The 17,218-nt window shown below is 53.3% G+C and overlaps 6 protein-coding genes across 6 annotated transcripts; 2 read left to right on the top strand and 4 right to left on the bottom strand.

Annotated features, from left to right (window-relative positions):
• Positions 1 to 646: 646 nt before the first annotated feature.
• LRP88_12979 (uncharacterized protein) lies at positions 647 to 1,606 on the bottom strand (the record flags this gene model as incomplete). The annotated part of the gene is made up of 1 exon (XM_083249363.1): positions 647 to 1,606. One exon carries the CDS (start codon positions 1,604 to 1,606, stop codon positions 647 to 649), a length of 960 nt encoding a protein of 319 aa, XP_083094848.1.
• Positions 1,607 to 2,400: 794 nt separating this feature from the next.
• On the top strand, positions 2,401 to 3,184 carry LRP88_12978 (uncharacterized protein; the record flags this gene model as incomplete). Its single annotated transcript, XM_083249362.1, has 4 exons — positions 2,401 to 2,431; positions 2,488 to 2,762; positions 2,814 to 2,999; positions 3,074 to 3,184. 4 exons carry the CDS (start codon positions 2,401 to 2,403, stop codon positions 3,182 to 3,184), a joined length of 603 nt encoding a protein of 200 aa, XP_083094847.1.
• A 108-nt stretch (positions 3,185 to 3,292) lies between these two features.
• LRP88_12977 (thiamine-triphosphatase) lies at positions 3,293 to 3,946 on the bottom strand (the record flags this gene model as incomplete). The annotated part of the gene is made up of 1 exon (XM_083249361.1): positions 3,293 to 3,946. The coding sequence occupies one exon, from the start codon at positions 3,944 to 3,946 to the stop codon at positions 3,293 to 3,295; it is 654 nt and encodes a 217-aa protein (XP_083094846.1).
• A 1,590-nt stretch (positions 3,947 to 5,536) lies between these two features.
• Positions 5,537 to 7,069, bottom strand: LRP88_12976 (uncharacterized protein; the record flags this gene model as incomplete). Its single annotated transcript, XM_083249360.1, has 1 exon — positions 5,537 to 7,069. The coding sequence occupies one exon, from the start codon at positions 7,067 to 7,069 to the stop codon at positions 5,537 to 5,539; it is 1,533 nt and encodes a 510-aa protein (XP_083094845.1).
• Positions 7,070 to 13,273: 6,204 nt separating this feature from the next.
• On the top strand, positions 13,274 to 15,567 carry LRP88_12975 (hAT family dimerization domain-containing protein; the record flags this gene model as incomplete). Its single annotated transcript, XM_083249359.1, has 2 exons — positions 13,274 to 13,364; positions 13,415 to 15,567. The coding sequence occupies 2 exons, from the start codon at positions 13,274 to 13,276 to the stop codon at positions 15,565 to 15,567; spliced, it is 2,244 nt and encodes a 747-aa protein (XP_083094844.1).
• Positions 15,568 to 15,800: 233 nt separating this feature from the next.
• On the bottom strand, positions 15,801 to 16,627 carry LRP88_12974 (NUDIX hydrolase; the record flags this gene model as incomplete). Its single annotated transcript, XM_083249358.1, has 3 exons — positions 15,801 to 16,064; positions 16,151 to 16,368; positions 16,462 to 16,627. The coding sequence occupies 3 exons, from the start codon at positions 16,625 to 16,627 to the stop codon at positions 15,801 to 15,803; spliced, it is 648 nt and encodes a 215-aa protein (XP_083094843.1).
• Between the last annotated feature and the right edge of the window lie 591 nt (positions 16,628 to 17,218).

Here is a 17,218-nt window from a genome sequence, read left to right as displayed (position 1 = left end):
GCAGACGCGCCAGGCGGAGTAAACAGACCTACCCCTGATTCCTAGGGGCGCAGTGGGCCAATGGCGGGGGTGAAACAGTAGCCCATTTCGGCCAACCCAGACCGACCGGTCTGACCGGTCTGACCGGTCTATCGGTCTGACGAGAATGGCTGGTCTGTCGGTCTGCGGCGGTCTATCAGACGGACTCAATCGGTCTATCAGACGGTCTGCTTGTTAGCCACACTACTCACGGCCAGACCATCCGAGCCGAAGCTAATCCCCCCGTTGGTCTGATATCAAGTTCACATGCCAAGACTAAGCCGAAGCAACTCGGTCCATCGCGTATTCCAGCCGATTGACTCTATCTGGAGACTCGAGCACGCGGTCAGCCAAGAAGAGGAGGACTCAGCTCGGCCGTAGCACACACCTGCAAGGATCCACCGGAACACAACCCTACGGTATTCCGTAAAGCCTACCCATTTCAAAGTTATGCTTGTAATACCCGTATCAGCATCTTCTGCTCTGCCCCGTCGACATGGATGCCTTATACATATGCGATACAAGCGCAACATCCCCCTTGATGGTTAGAGCCACAAAGTCAGGTCTTGGCTGACCATGTCCCGAGGGTCCAATGTCGTCCTCCACGGCACGACAGGCGACATCGTGCCTACCACTCCAGTTCCTTGCCATCCCCCACATACGAAGCCTTTCCCCAGTCATACACGCCCCCGCGCTCAAGAAACGCCGTCTCGTCCCAGAAGACACTCTCCAGAGCCTTTTGCACACCCACCTCTATGATCGACGGAGACGGCTGCTGGCCGGTCCGGTCGAGGAAGCGGAGGTATTCGTCGAGGATCAGGTACGACTTAGCCATCAGCCGGTTGGGCTCGGGCACCAGGCTGGTCTGGCCGCCGTGGCGCTGGCAGAAGCGGTCGAACTCGTCATCGGTGACGAGGAACCTGCGCGCGTCGCGCAGGGTCGCAGCCGAGTCGTTCTCGCCCTCGACGATGAGCACCTGGAAGCACTTCCAGCGGAACGGCTGCAGGGCCGCAATGTGCGCGTTCATGTCCTCGGCGTGGTTGAGGCGGTTCACGACCGTGTTGAGCTTGAACTTGATGCAGTACATGCGGCACCACGCCGCAATCTTGTACAATTGCGAGACGTTGTCGCCGGACCCGCGCCCGATCTCGATGTTGGTGGCCTCGTCAAACGAGTCGCAGCTGACGGCCAGGATGTCGATGCTGTGGCCGTGCTCGCGGAGAAAGCGCTCCTTGACGAGGCTGCCGTTGGTGACGATGGACACAGACTCTAGGCGCAGCGTCTGCTTGCAAAAGTCGACCATGTCGCCCAACAGCTTCGGGTAGAGAAAGGGTTCGCCGCCGGCAAAGTTGATCTTGCGCATACCGGCCTGCTGGAGGAGCTGCAGGCCTTGTTTGGCCTGCTCGAGGGACTCGACGTGCGACGTGGTGGCCGTGTGGAAGCAGAAGCCGCACGTCTTGTTGCAGCGGCGCGAGAAATGGTAGTTGACGGATACGGGGACCTGGCCGCGGGGACTGGGACGACGCAGCCAAAGCCGGAAGACGACAGCAGCAAGGGCTGTCAAGGCAAGCAGGGCGAGGAGGGCCATGATGATGTTTTGACCTTTCAGGTTTTGCTAAGTTGCGTGGCAGCAAGGGGAAGCTGAGGCTTCGGAGAGGAAGGAGATAAGACAGAGAAGAACAAACATGGCTTGGAGAAAGAGGGAATCAGAGGATTTATCCCCGTAGACGGTGCAAACTCTTTGTGAACGACGCGATACGTTGTTAGTATGGTTCCTAGAATAGGTAATTGTGTGCGTAAACGGCCTCCCGCATTAGGTGTTACAGCCACCGCCAACAGCCTAAGTGGTCGTGAAACAATATTTCTTTGCAAATTACACTACGTGAAAATCTCCGACCAGTAGGGGCACGGCATAGTTTTGGCATGGCACCACACCTGGGGCAAGCATTTGTATATGTACAATGTACACAATTCAAAGCCTTTTCCTCGCTCCACGGTATAACAGCTACCACTAACTCAAATATGCCCAACCTGAGAATGGGAAACCCTAGGTCAAATGTTCTATGAAAAAATCTCTGATCAATAAAGGTACAGGACGCTATTGGCATGCCGTGCGCCCAGAGCGGGTAATTGTGTGTTGAGGCGGCCTCCCACCGCACGCTATGGTGTCACAGCCGTCACCAGCCCGATTGTGCCCAGCCTGCGGATGAAGAGCCCTAGATCAACTGTACGATGTGAAAATCTCCGCCTAACGGAAGCACAGCCTACACCCGTCTCCATGGGCCGGTCTGTCTCCTCGCGCTTTTCCCTCACAGCAACACCTCAGTACAAGCCCGTGTCAACCATCACCTCCTGGGTCGCAACAGCTTCCGCGAATCGACGATGACACAGAACACAGTCATTTTTGTGCTTGGTAAGCCAACTGTCCCTTCCGTCCCCTCCTGGGCTGGAGCCTCACCATGTGTCCAGGTGCCCCTGGGGCAGGCAAAGGCACGCTGTGCAAGCGGCTCGCGCGAGACTACGGCTTCCGCCACCTCTCCGTAGGCGACCTCCTGCGCGCAGCCGTAAAGGCCCCGGACGCGAATCAGGCCGTCGTCGATTGCGTACAGAAGGGCGAGCTGCTGGGCTCGGACCTGCTCATGTCGATCTTGAAACCGCAGGTGCAGAACGCCAACGACATGCGCCCGATCTTGCTAGACGGATTCCCGAGACAGCTGGACCAGGCGAAGCTGTTTGAGGACGTGGTAAGTGCTACTCGTGTCAATGGATGGCTGCATGAGCTAACGGCGAGACAGTACGGTCATGCGCACCTCGTCCTTTTCTTCGACTGCCCCCGAGATCTCGCCGAAGAACGTGTTGTCACTCGACAAGCAGGCCGCGATGGGGACGACATAGACACATTCCGACGCCGATACGGCGAGTTTCTCGAACTAAATCCTCCTGTGCTCGCCCATTATGCAGCTGGCGGCCGTCTTGTCATAGTGCGTTTGCAGCTTCCTGCAAAGCCTGCTGCCCCCATCATCGCCGTTGTCTCACTAACGCACTATGGAAACAGGTTAATACCAGCACCGATACGGAAACCACGTACGAGAAGCTCACGGAAATACTGCTGGCGGAAGAGCGTTGGACATGGCATAGAGACGAGGGAGAAGCCATGAAAGGTTGAGCGTGCCGTTAGCTGTAGGGGAAGTGAGGTTGTATTCATCGTCTCCTTGACAGAGGAAGAAATAAATTTCCTTGGGGAGCGATGCATCGCAGACCTAGAGTACATGAACTATGCCTGACGCCCCGTGTTGAACTTTTCGAAATACGCCGTGAGCTTGCCCTTGGGCTCGCCGGGCGCAAACGCCCACGCGTACCTCTTCATGAACGCCTCCACGCGCTCGTCCATCGCTGCCGCAGCTTCCTGCTTCCGCGCCTCGCCGGGCTCCTCGTCGCCCACGCCCGCCAGCACCAGCTGCAGCTCCACCTCGCCAACCTCGTGGCCGAAATCTATGGCGTCGAGGACGATGCGGAACTCGCCATCCGCAATCCACGTCTCACGCCGCGTGCAAAAGTCGGCGGTGGCAGCCAGCCCAAAGTTGCAGCCCGCGCTCGCTGCCGCGTCTGCTGCCCCCGTGACGCTTTGGACATAGGCCGCAATGTCGCGCGGGTTGGTGAGCTCCTCGAAGCGCGAGTTGGTAAAGTCGCCGCCCTTTCGGATCTTGGCCTCCCAGCCGCCGTTGCGCCGACGCACCCACGCGCCGGCCGACGAGAGAATGTTTGTGCGGTCGTAGTAGGTGTCTCGGATGCATTTGGGTGGCAGTTTGCGCAGGCTTTGGAAGTGAGGGTCTCCCCCGCGCTGGGTCAGCTTGCGGACAGCCAAGGCTCGGAACTTGCGCTCGACTTCGAGCACGCAGGGCGCCGAGAGCAGGCGCCGGGGCACCATCTTAAGTTGTCGAGAGGGTTCGTGTGTTGGCAACTGAGCGTGCTATGCTTCAGGTATGGTGGTCTGCGAGGCGAGCAGGCATTCTGTCAGCGTTAACAGGGTTCATATCCTCCTGCGACAGGTCTCACCTTTGTCTGCAGAGGGTAGTGCCAGTAGGCCTCTTACCGCCACTGCGCGTCTGCCCGTCCGTCCGTACTGGTATGACGCAAGACTGTCGTCAAGCGGAGTGCGTGGATGTGATTTTCTTTTCCTTCTTGTTTATTATTTGTAACGTTGTTGTTGTGCGACTCGAAGCGCCGTGGTGGTCAGGCACCGAAAGGCATGTTGCCTGAGGCAGAAGCCACCCAGGTGACCTGGGTCCGGCCGCCGAAGATCGCCTCAGACATACTTGCCTCAGCCTGGGGTCGGAGGAGGCCGATCAAGGCCGAAATCAGGCCTCGTATCATTCAACACGCAGGGCGCAATCCTGATTGCGCCCAAAGACTGAAGAAACGTGGTTCTACTGTACCAATGTTGATCCAAATCGCGCCGCATTATTCAATTTTCGACCGTGCCAAACTAGACTACCCTTGCGATTTGCCGGTATTCTTCCGAAGAACTACCCCCTGATTCTACACTGTCTGTCCGTGCATATTGATATAAGTTATTCTATAAGATAGTGAAAAATATGGGACTAGTCTCATTCGATTAAATTTCTCTTGCTCTATTATTTATATCAACTTTTCTCTGTTCTGACAAGATTTTGTTTTCGGAACTCACTATCATCCCTAACCCCCATTTCTCCATATCTCCTGAGTGCGTGCGGACCTCCACTGTGGTAACGATGAGGGGGTATGGCCAATTAAAATGTGCGAAATAAAAGGTACAAAATTCCCATGCTAAATTAGGTGGTGATAGAAGTCCCAGCAATATTTGCTTTGACATCTCGCAACATCACAGATACGGCACCCGAAGGTGGTCTGACTACGCACCTTAGGCCGCTTCCTCTCCTTTTTTTCCTGATTGCCGCTGACCTCCGTAAGAGGGCTCCATTCCGAGGCGTTTGTTCTCAGCTGCCCCTGCCGACATCCTTGACAGGCTAGACAGTCTGATTCAGTGAGATTAACCATTGATAATTCGAAATGCAAGGTATTCTAGGGTAGAGTCCCAAGCACTTGACGTGCTAATTGACGAAGCATGCGACTCTGAACACGACGCTGCTGCAAAACCATTCTACGACTCCTAAGATTTGAACCTGGAATATATATGATCAGAGGTGGTGAAGGAAACCGAAATCAGCCATAGCCAGCTTCGTTCCTCAAGATTCCTTGGCGCAAACCGCGACCGGTTTGCTTCTCCTGCAGTACCCAGGGGGTTAGGTAAGCAAGTTACGTACCCCTCTGTTCATCACAGAGGGGGCATCACAACCTGTAACTGCGTCACTGCTGTAACCACCTTGAGCAACTTGATTGCCTCATTTCTCCACCAATTGAAGGCCAATTTTAATAAAAATATAATCATTAAAAAGCGCTTCATCTGATCAATTGATTCTGACAATTTGAACCTTCTGGAGGCTATTCCCACATTGTTGTGTATAAGTGAATGTGATGCCTAGTCTCGGGCCCGCGACTGCGGCACGGGAATTGTCATCCCGGCCACCACAATGCACGCCTCGACCCTCTCGTCATCCGAGTAGTTATTAGGCACGCGATCATAGCCGAATCCGCCCCAATCTTCTCGGCGTGATAGATCCTCTTCTTGATCGCTATTTTCAGGCGAATAATCCCCTCTTCCGGCCGCCAAAGCGGCTTGTGTGAATCCCTCGATCTGTGTGTTCATGATGATCTCAATATCGTCACGATCCTCCTCCTCGTTGCCGGGCAACAGCGGCGTCAAGTCTCCCGATGATACCGAGAGAACATCTTCAGGTATATTATCTAGCTGACCTCGCGAGGCTGCCACCTCTCGCAAGGCTGCAGCCTTGTCAAGGTCGGCCAAATAGTCGGCGGCCTCGGGAATAGCTTCAAGAACGTGCCGGCTCCAAATTCGATAGTAGAAGTGCCGGGTTTTCTCGTCAGCTTCGGTCCAAAGGCGCCGGCGATACTCTAGGACATCCCTTTCTGACTTATCTATTAATCTCTGGCGGTTGGCCTCTTGTGAAGCCATCGCGGCCGCTTCTGCCGCTGCCTTTTCCCGCTTTGCTTTCACGGCCGCGCCGCCACGGAGACGAGGCCGGCCATCGTCACGAAGGCTCTGAAGGAGGTTATTCTGCTGCCGGGTCAGTCTCTTCTCTTCTAGTCTCTTATCCTCTTGCTCTCGTGCTTCAACCATACGCTTTAACTCATCTACACTAAAGGCACCATCTTTGACGCCCTTAATTTGCCGTCGACTTCGTGTGCGGCGTCCCTCAAGTCGTATATGTTCCTTGTGTAAAGCGAGGCTATTCTCATGTGACTTTTGAGTCACAATGGCGAAGTCAACGCACGCTTCAGCGTGCCGGATAACCTTCCTCGTTGGTGTATCAAGGAGGGATATAGACCTTTGAATAGACTGATCAGAGAGCTGCTTCTTGACCCTCCTCGGGGTCACCTTATCCCTATTTAATTTGACTGGGAATAGGGGCTTATCTCGCTCTTCAGCGTGCCGGCGGAGCGGACCTAGGATGACTTCTGGGTTGAAAGGGGATAACCCTGACTTCTCGAACCCGACATATATGTGACAGGCCTTAAAGGCGGCTGCATACATCCGATTCCACTGGTTCAGGAAGTCGAATCGAGAGATCTGGAGACCGCCGGCCATCATGAAGTCCCTGAGTGCGCACTTTTGCTCATTCTTAAGGTATTGATAGACCCCTACGTCAAGAGGTTGCAGACGGTGGCTCATGTGACTTGGGAGCCGGTACGGGATGATATCAAACATCCCACAATACCATAGGAATTCAGGATCCTCATGAGCGGAAAAGGAGTCCATCAGGAGGAGCCGGTACGAGGTCGGAGCCTTCTTGACTTGGTAGCGAGGTTTGAACGCATATTCCTCGTCAAATTGGGACTTTGTGATAGCCGTTGGGTAGCCAAACCACTCCTCAATAGAGGATCCGGCGAAGGTCTCGCTGGCGGCAAAGGAATAGCGGTTAAAGTGTTGCAGCCACTGGACAGCTCGATGAGAGTTATTAAAACCCGTATCAGTGAATGTGAGGACAACCCGGCCGTCAATATCAGCCCGGGTATATTCCTCTAATAATACCTTCGCCGTGAGTATCAGGAACGAAGGAATTGACTTCCCAGCTGCACTGACTGCATCAACAGAGGTCAAAGACTCCTTATTCCCGGGCTGAAAGACAGTCGTCCGTGTGTTCCGTTTCATCCGCGTAGAAAAGAGCTTGATACTACCATTTACCCACCCAATTTGTAAGGGGTCTCGTCAAAGTTCCAAAGATCGCACTTTTGGATACCAAGGGTGCGCATCAGGGCGTCGAATTCCTTGAACCAATTGTCGATGTGGTGTATGTCAGTCTCGGCGGCGGCACGGGTGACTTCTTGGACTTTTGGGGACTTATACTGAAGCTCTGGATGACGCTTTTTAAACCTCCGTACCCACGATACTGATACAGGAGGCTGTGGGTTATTAAATCGGTGTCCTCGAAGGAAACTGGCGTAGTTACGGATAGAGGCTTCTGATACCGCAAAAGCACTCCTTTCAACTGAACGGATAAAGGTCACTATAGCCCGTTCTTCCGGCCCAGTCAGCGCCGTCGGAGTCCCTCCTTTGGAGTCAGAAGGCAGCGGCTTTCCAGCTTTCAATAGATATATACATTTCTTAGTTAGGGCAACATTTGCGTGGTGGAGCGCGGCTGTCTCCTTGATGCTGTGTTTGCCTGGTGAGGGGTTCGCCCGAGTTGTCGGCGGGGTTGATGCCCCCGACAGATACGCATGCGCCGCACGCGCCGCAGCGGCGCTCTCTTTGCTTGAAAATCGAGGCATAGTTGGTTTCAATTGAGTATAAAGTCTAGCTTTAATTTGAAGCTATTCGGACCTCAATTGGTGGAGAAATGAGGCAATCAAGTTGCTCAAGGTGGTTACAGCAGTGACGCAGTTACAGGTTGTGATGCCCCCTCTGTGATGAACAGAGGGGTTGCGTAAATCGATTACCTAATCCCCCGAGTAAGTATAGGCCATGATTGGTCGACGGTGCGCGGCGTGTTTGATTGGCTGCCTAGCTTGTCACATCCGTGATGACGGCTGGCTATCAAGCCGACAATATCTAAGGACCATCCGAATGTCTTGGCGATTGAAAGCCTCTCCAATTCACAAAGACTCGGAACGTAAGACAACTCAAACTTGACAATTCGAAACAGCCCCGATAACCATCGCCTGTGTCAATTTCTCGGCCCACTGACTGACCTGCGAGCGCTCATTGATACGATGAAAATGTGTGAGTGGAAATTGCAAGACGACACAGCAACCGCCGGTGGTTGACACAGGAATCCCAAGTGCAACTGCGGCTTTGGACCCTAGGACTTAATGCCGGCTATCACAACTGTGGCCACTGGCGATGCAGCAAAAGTGGGTGCGAGATTGATCCGCCGCCATGTTCGGGGCCCACGACTTCATTAGCCAAAACAACCTTGCCTGCATCTTTGCCAGAAGCTCCACAGCATCCTCGGGACTCGGAAGCCAAGCAAGGATGTCTCCTTGATCAGAGCATCGTGTTTTCACTTTCGTCGGACCTAGGTGAAATACAATTGGCCTACATCTCATCGCTCGTCGGGACTCTCGAACAGTATCCGCTCGAGTTGCCTCGGTTCCATTGGAAAGTTCGACACATCTTGCGGAACCTCCTACAGCAACGGCAGGGCATCCGAAGAGCAACTCATCGTCATCAGCCCAAGATGCAGTCCACGAGATCTGCCCAGCAAGGCCTAGTACCACAGCAGGAACAAGGCCCTGGTGGTAGAAAAAGAAGTAGAGAGCGAGCAGACTCGGTTGACGAAGCCGAGCGAGAGGACCTACCAGTAGGTCCGTCGAAACGTGTCAGGCGACCTAAAGGACCAGGAACCTCTCGGCCATCCTCGTGTCCATTCTGTAAAAAGGATCTCCAGCGGTACCAAACGTGTGTTAGACTCGAGCTGACTAGGGTTCGGCATGTCAAGCAGCACCTTCACCGGAAACACGAGGACGAGATTGACGACTCGGTGAGGAATCGACTCCGGCAGAGATCTGCGTCTGGCACTGAGGAGGAACAGTGGTACAAGATATCTGAGGGCGTTCCGATCGACGAGGCGCTGTATGTTCCTGGAGCACCTTTGACAAGAGAGTCCATCGACATTCTTCACCAGTCCCTGGTCGAGGATCCTATTTTCACTAATGTTAGGCCTGAGGATATCCGGAGAGCCTTGGACCATGGCTTAGACCGAGTGTATATGGGCCAAGTATCTCAACAGAGTATACCCAACGACACTGCAGACTAGGGCCCAACAGAGCTCCGAGACGGATAGCACGGACTCTACATAGCTTTCTAACGATCGTTGTCGCGACTTGACATGTGCACCTCAAGTGCAGTCCGAGGTAGAAATAAAGACTACAGGCTCGCCGGCGCCTTTGGATTGAGGCTGATGAAGAAGAACAACACTTCTACTGTCGGATTTAGGGTCTCATATACCTAGAAGCCATTCCAGAGGCCGCGGCGTACCTGGCAGAAGTTGTCAAGGTCGCAGCCTCGCAGGATCATCGTGACGATATACCCGAGTATATTCTTTCGGTATCATCCGGCGGTATGACGCCTCTTTTTCCCGGCAACGAGGACTCGGATAGCAATGAAATCGAGGTCATCACAAGCACACAGGACGAAAGCACACAGGACGAGAGCTCCACACGCGCCGGTTTGGCGGCCTGAAGAGCGGATTATTCAAGTAAGAATACTTTGCTGGAGGAACAGAACACACCCAACCACAGCCAGAAGAAAACGCTCTTCTTCTCCTTCGTGTGGGTTTCGTGGAGGGAATCTCACGCACTTCTTCGTGAACCTAATACAATAGGAGACAAGGGCAATTAATTAATTAATAGCAATGAAGATCGCCTCGAAGAAGAAGCCCAAAAGTTACTCCCTTCTTCTTATGGCCAATGAAGATGATGAGGGTGAGGCTCTCGCTGGCCTCTGCCCCCTTTTCTATATACAAATAAATTGCCCCCATAGCCCAAAATGGCTTAGTATGCTTCTCCCCTAACTTAATACCAAACGAGGTCTCACCCTCTTCACGACTTGGGATCTGCACGCAGACTAGACGCTCTAGTATCCCCATCCAGTCTTCGAACAGCTGCTGAATAGAACGGTTTGCCCCAGGCCATTGAAACCCCTGCTGACCCTGAGCGATGATTGGCGCCCTACACGTGGATGCAATCAACGCAAGCTCCTCGTAGGTAGTGCAGAAGTGTGCTTCTACCTCCCCTTTGCTTGCGTCTGAATTGGGCGGCGAAGCGTGGAGTAGATGACCATAGATCTCCCGGTTGATGCGGTCCTGGCGCGGTCCTAGTCTTTTCGTCCCATATCTGGCCTTGCTTTTCACGTGTCTAGTTGAGTCGGCTCTGTTGAGCTTTTCCAGGAGATCCTACAGAACCTTCTGTCTGAACTCTTCATCTCCACGAAAGGGGTCTCGCGGAAGAACAGTAGCCGAGGGATTGATGACCACCTGGGATGCTGAGACAGTCCGTGGCCGTTGTTTAGCCTCACGGCAGCATTTTTTCCGCAGACAGATCATACGGCATAAACGATGCCCTTAGAGTCTCTTGTATAGAGCCCATGCATCCTGCGTTGATGCTCGCGGAGGTTTTTCCCGTGTTCCCCCTGACACCCTGGTAGATGACACAATCCGGACTGCCCTTCGGGGATTATATGCGTGTTCTCACGGCCGTCGGTGACATTATGTTGAAACGTGGCAGACCCAACTGAGTTATATTCACGATCGGGCCCGTTGGATGACCGGGGTGTCGTCATAGGAACCGGCAGGAAGACGAGCTGGAAAACGAGACTGTCGCCTGATTCATCTACTAGTTCCCAGCTTTGCTTCCTAGTAGCCGACCTTCCACAACCCTGCCGTGTCACCTGCAGGCTGATGAAGCCGCAACTGCTCAAACAGGGATGCTCTACCCGCACCCCCCGGTCCTGCCAGGTACATTATGGTCATAGGGCTTGGGAAAGGAATCGTTTTCTCAAATGTTTAACCCCCGCCACCGTCCTAGTGCTTTATCTAAACTGGGAGGCAAGCGTAGTACTTTATAGTCCTTCTCTGGACTTCTTCTCTGCTAGACCATATATACTTCTTTTCTGTGAGCATATGTATATCGTATCTAAAGACCTGGCGTTATCCCTCGGCCCACAATAATAACATCCAGTACCAGGCAGGGGGAACAAGACAAGGCATATAGACGGCACACCCATGCTTAGGGTTGGCGATGCTAGCGGCCGAAATCCTTGCTAGTTCTGGGAATGTTAGCGGCCGAAATCCTTGCTAGTTCCAAAGATGCTAACGGCCGAGCGGCTGAAGTTCTAGCGGACTTCAACGCGGACCCTGGAGAGGCTCCACAATACCAGATACGGACGAATGGCCCAAAGTCGCCGAGATAACCCCAACTTGTATCGGATCCAAACACAAGCAGCCTAATAGAATCTCTCGATGTCCGGCACGGCCCGTGTTCATCCTGGAGAAATACCTTCTAGGTTGATTTGTCGGAGATGAGCGACTTCTTGAAAACCCCGGCGCTAAACATGGGATCAGATGGGACCCGGAATGGATAAGAGACGTGGGGAGGAACTCCCAACCCCCCTTTATCAACCTGAGCGATTCCACATTGGGGGGCTTTGGTGGTGGATCGCCAGGCAGGCACTGGGCCAAGAGGAGAGAGATTGGCAGGAAAGACGTACGGCTCGAGCACGCTAACGTATCTGCAGCTGTTTTAATCACTTGCTGGACGCTCTGACCGGGGTTGGCAGACGGCAAAGGTCCTGTCCATAGCCAGAAGTCCAAGGAAGCGCGACCAACTCAACTGGTGCAACAAGCTACTCTCCACCGACGCCATTCAGCCCAGGTTGTTCCCGCTGAATTTAGGGATGGAATGTTCTGCCAGACCACGGGATCCTAACTCGACGCTACAGACTGAACTCGATGCTTGCGATCTTGGTCGAACTCAAGGCCTGATCAGTGTCACATCGGGTGGACACGCTAGGAACCCAACGATCACCGATGAGTGTGCATAGCCTTCTTAATGGCTCGGAGCAACAGCAACCAGGCTCAGAGGGTAGCGTTGCCGTCCCTCTAACAACTTCTTTCCCCGTCGGGATCGGGCACGCTCCAAATCGGCCTTCCCGAGTTATGAGCGTGCGCCAGGTTCGCCCGGTGTTTCACAACTCGTCATCTATTCACAGCGCCTTCTCGGGAGACTGGTCTCCTCAGCCTACCTTACCCGAAAGGGAAGCGCTGGGCTGCCTGCAGCAATACTCAAATCTGCGGATGGTAAGCTCCGTCTGCTGCACCTCTGACTGCTGGGCTGAGATGGCCTCTTCTTGGGCCGGACCTACGATCTATTTCCGTGCATTACGATCGTCCAAGGCAAGGGATCACGGCATAGGTGGAAAACTCATGGGGTGACTTGGGACTTCTGGCATGTCATTGTAGATATTGATAAATTATACGTCTTAACACAAAGCTGGTCGAACACAGTAGACTGCACCCACACTATAGCATCCTTCAGCTCAAAATGTACGGCTGGAGTAGGATGCAGCCATTTGGCGGTCAACCCGTGTCCTCTCATCTTGATCCTTCCGCTCACTTTTCATCAGCGCTCATCATAAATTAACTCAATCAAATCAATCAACTTAGTCAATTCCTTGCCTCAATCAAATCAATTCCAGTGATTTGTAAGTTGACATGATTTGATAAAGTTGATATATGGCATGCTGCATCTGAACTGCCCAAAAAGATTAAACCTGGACGTGCCCTCCGCCCAGTCCTACCCTGTACAAGATGGCCACAGATAGGCGATACTTCTTAGCCCTATATGAAGCCGTAGCCTCGTTGGTACCTGCTATCGCGGCCTTGCCCCACGCCACTTTTTCCCTCTGCGTTCTCGCGACTGTCTCAACCAAGGACCGTGGCTAAGCAGCTCGAGGAGGCTTCGGTCGGGGAGCTGCCCCCTAGCCCGACTATTGAGGATCTACCGAAGGTCGTCTGGAAGAACCGCCGCTTCGTTCAAGAAGCTTCGCTAGCTCGGAAAGGTGCAAAAGGCAGAAAAAGTTGGATCAGATCGCACGGCATGTTCTTCATTGCATTGAATCACCAGGATCAGCCCATCGGTCATGTGTGGTGCTGCAGCCGATGCGACACGAAGGGTCGGCCAGAATTCTTCTCAGTACAAGCGACATCTTCTGCAGCAGATCATCTTCGCAAGTATGGATCCATCCTTTATACCAACATATCCCATATACTGACTTGCACAGAGCCCACCCCAGCGAGTCAATCAAGCCCCAGCGACGATAGCGCGATCGATCTCCAGTCCCATGCAACCCCCAAACGACCACGGCTTGACCAGAGCATGATACCAAAGGCAAAGGTCAAAGCTGTACAAGAACTTAGTGTTGGGTTCGTTATTGACAGTGATGTGCCCTTCACAATATTCAAGCACAAGTTTCTGAAGGAGCTCTTCTATCAGTTCGACCATGAATTAGCACTCCAAATTCCCTGGAGTAGCAGTTCTATCACCAGAGAGCTTCAGAAGATCTTCGAGTCTAAGGCGGATATCATCAAAGCGGAGCTGGGCAGCGCCCTAACGAAAATACACATCAGCTTTGATCTCTGGACATCGCCGAATCGTCTTGCGATAATAGCAGTTTTTGCACACTTCATCGACAAATTCGGGGACCAACAATCCAGGCTGCTCGCTCTACGCCGTCAGCTAGGTATTCACAGTGGTGAGAATCTTGCCGAGACACTGTTCGAAATCGTTCAACTGTGGGATATCAGAGGACAGGTTGGCACTGTCATCTCTGACAACGTGACCGCGAACGATACATGTCTCTCTTACTTCTACCGGCAGATCGACCCTTCGATTCGGCCTGCTGATATCAAGGCCCGTCGCATGCGTTGCTACGGCCACGTTCTTAACCTTGTCGCCCGCGCGTTTCTTTTCGGTAAAGACGCCGAATCTTTCGAGCTAGAGTCAGATATCAGCGGCATGAGAGGCCTTCAGGAGCAGGATCTTCGCCATTGGCGTTCGAAGGGCCCAATTGGGAAGCTGCATAATATCGTCAAGTTCATCAGATCCTCACCTCAGCGCAGCGAATATTTTAAGTGCATCGCTCACGAGCAGGAGGACGAAGGATACCATCTTTGCGAGGAGTCAACCGCCGAGCTTGAGGTCATCTTGAACAATGAGACGCGGTGGAATTCTACTTATATGATGATAGAGAGGGCTTTGCGGAAGCAGACTGACATCAGGGCCTACATCTTTGCACTCGAAGGCGAGAAAGACGAAGAAAAACGTATCCCTGCTGATGACATCTTATCCAACGAGGATTGGCGCGTGCTTGGTGAGGTCAACGAGATACTTACGCCTCTATATCATCAGACGATGCGAACCCAAGGCTGGGGTAAAGGCGACAGCCATGGGCGCCTGTGGGAAGTTCTGGTAGGAATGGAATACCTGCTCGAGCATTTTGAAGACTGGAAAGGCTTCTACAATGAGTTCACGATCGAAACAATAAGGGCGACGAATCTAAATGATCCCGAACTAATTGGGAGAGTGTTTGCGCCTCTGAGGGGGACTAACATCCGGCCGGCCCGTTCCCGCCGTCGCCCTGCTCGCTTCGATGGGGAAGAGGTCTATGTATCCCAACAGCGAAGTCAAGCGCCAACTTTCACGGTAGCTGCCTTGCCGGACCATTCTCAGGCTGAGTATGCGGCGTTTGACAAGCCACCGGCGTCTAAGATTTCCCAGAAGAGCTCATTACCAGCAGACCACCGAGCATATATTCGGGCATCGATCAACAACGGCTGGAAGAAGCTGGATGAGTACTACAGTAAGCTCGGAGAATCTCCCTTGTTTGCGGCAGCAGCCATCCTTCATCCGAGATTCGGCATCAGCTGGTTGGAGGCTACTTGGGCCACTGAGGAGCAATTGGCCTGGGTTCGCGATGCGAAGGCGGGCATAAAGGGCTACTTCGCGCGGTGGTATCAATCGAACCAGCGGACGGACGACTTACAGTCAAAGCCTGCTTCGTCATTAACGAACAGGGGTAAAGAGGATGATCACTACACGCAATGGATCAACAGCAGAACGAAAAAGGCGTTTGCAACGAGCAGCAGTGTTAGCGAGATGGACAAATACCTCCGTCTTGAGCCACAAGATACGCAAGAGCCAATCCAATGGTGGAGGGACCACAAGCCTTCATTCCCGGTGCTAAGCAGCCTTGCCTTGGATGTCTTTGCCATTCCGGCTATGGCAACCGACTGCGAGAGGCAGTTCAGCCTAGCCAAGCTGACACTAACATCGCAAAGGCTCGCAATGGGCGCAGACACGCTGGAGCGAGTTCATTGTCTAAGGAACTGGGTCCGACACGGCGGGGTAAAGCTGGGCAGTTGGGTCGGTAATTGAGGCTTTGGATTTGGCGTAATACCTTCACATACCCAATATATAGGCCTCCCATATAATTGATTGAGACGAGCCAATCAAATCAAACAAATCAACTTTGACCTCAAAGTTGATTTTATGATGAGCACTGGAGCCTGTAAAGGCTTGTGGATCTACTAGACAACTATACCGGCCAACGCTACATAGTAAACCCCGAAGCGCATCGCCTGAAACAGTCACGGCCCAAAGACGCGGCTCTACTCCTCCAGAGGCTCCAGAGGCGCGCCGGCCTTTTTGTACGCGTGCAGGATGTGTCTCTCATCCTTAAGGTCATGACGCGAGCGGACGAGGTTCATGAGGGAAAGGAAAAAATACACTTCCCGCGGCCCATCCTTCCCCTCGATAGTGGTCTTGATGCGGTCCGTTTCGCCGTCCGGGGCCGCCGCTTCGATAGCACGGAATATTTCCGACCATTTGAACTGTTCCACGTGGGTAGCCTTTTCCCTCTCCGACTCGGCAATCTAAAAAGAACAAACACATTGGCAAAAGGCTCTCTTTCTAAGTCGAAAACACGCGCAAGAGGTCTCCGGTATTCGATGTTACATACCTGCGGCTGCTGTTCGGGGTTAAGCTTGCGAAGGAGATAAAAGTGACAGCGCCAGAAACCGCCGTCAGCCATGCGATCGTCCGCTTCTGCAAGTACCTTGCGGTTGTCAATAGGGACAATGGCGGTGTCAACTAGGTACTCCTCGGCGACCTCGCGGACGATAGCATCCTCAGGCGTCTCGCCGAGCTCCGCGCCGCCGCCCGGGCCGGCAAAGCTGTCTGTTACGCCCCACGTGGTTAGCACACGCATATACAAGCGGTGAGTAGTTTCGTTGAATGTCCAAGTAAACCTTGGCGTAGTGCAAAACTTACGCTCTCCGCCGTACACTTTGGTGACTTTGCCATCCACCACTGTTCTTGTTTTCTTCTTTCGCTGGTGCAGCCACACGTAGAGCCCGTCGGCCCTCATTTCAAAGATAAAGCCCATCGTGCCGTTCATCTGCATTATCTTCTCAGGCTGGGGAGAGGGCGCCGTCATGGCGGGCATGCAGTCGGAAGACATTTCGGACTTGGAATGGGATGCAAGGTCGAGATTGGACGCTGGATTTCGACGAGATATAGCAGAGTCCTTGGAGCTCGATGAAGAAGGTTTGGTACAGGCAAATGAGGAGGGAAAACCCAAGCTTTATAGAATTTCTTCGCACCACTATTCCCCTATCGGCGATGACTTACGACATGCCGAGCCTGTAGGCTTAACACTGCCCAGTCAGTCTGCCTCGCCAGGCTGATCATGCAGCTCAGTGAGAAATGAGCAAGTTCCTGTACCAAGGGGCGGGGGTCCGATGATCAGCTGCCAAGACTTGCGAGAAACGGGGAGTAGTATTTGCGAGCCAGGGCGGCTCATGCGCTGTAACCACCCTAATCCCGGATAGGTATCCGTTTTCGACTGGCCAGTTGATGAAGTCGTAGGTCCTGCCACTGGGCGAGGCGAATCCGTTCTAACCTCGCTTGCCCAGAGCGGAGTCAGTTAATTAATCGTGGTTGGTTAGCGTTGCATGGCCGCGAGTCCGTGGTGGGCTTAGCTTTGCACCGCCTTACTTCGTAGACTGCGAAGACTATTGCAGCATCG

Source organism: Fusarium phalaenopsidis, assembly GCF_050370095.1.
Source record: "Fusarium phalaenopsidis strain FUZ10S chromosome Unknown contig_32330, whole genome shotgun sequence".
In the NCBI taxonomy this organism is placed as follows: domain Eukaryota; kingdom Fungi; phylum Ascomycota; class Sordariomycetes; order Hypocreales; family Nectriaceae; genus Fusarium; species Fusarium phalaenopsidis.
This window is presented reverse-complemented; position numbering and strand designations above follow the sequence as displayed.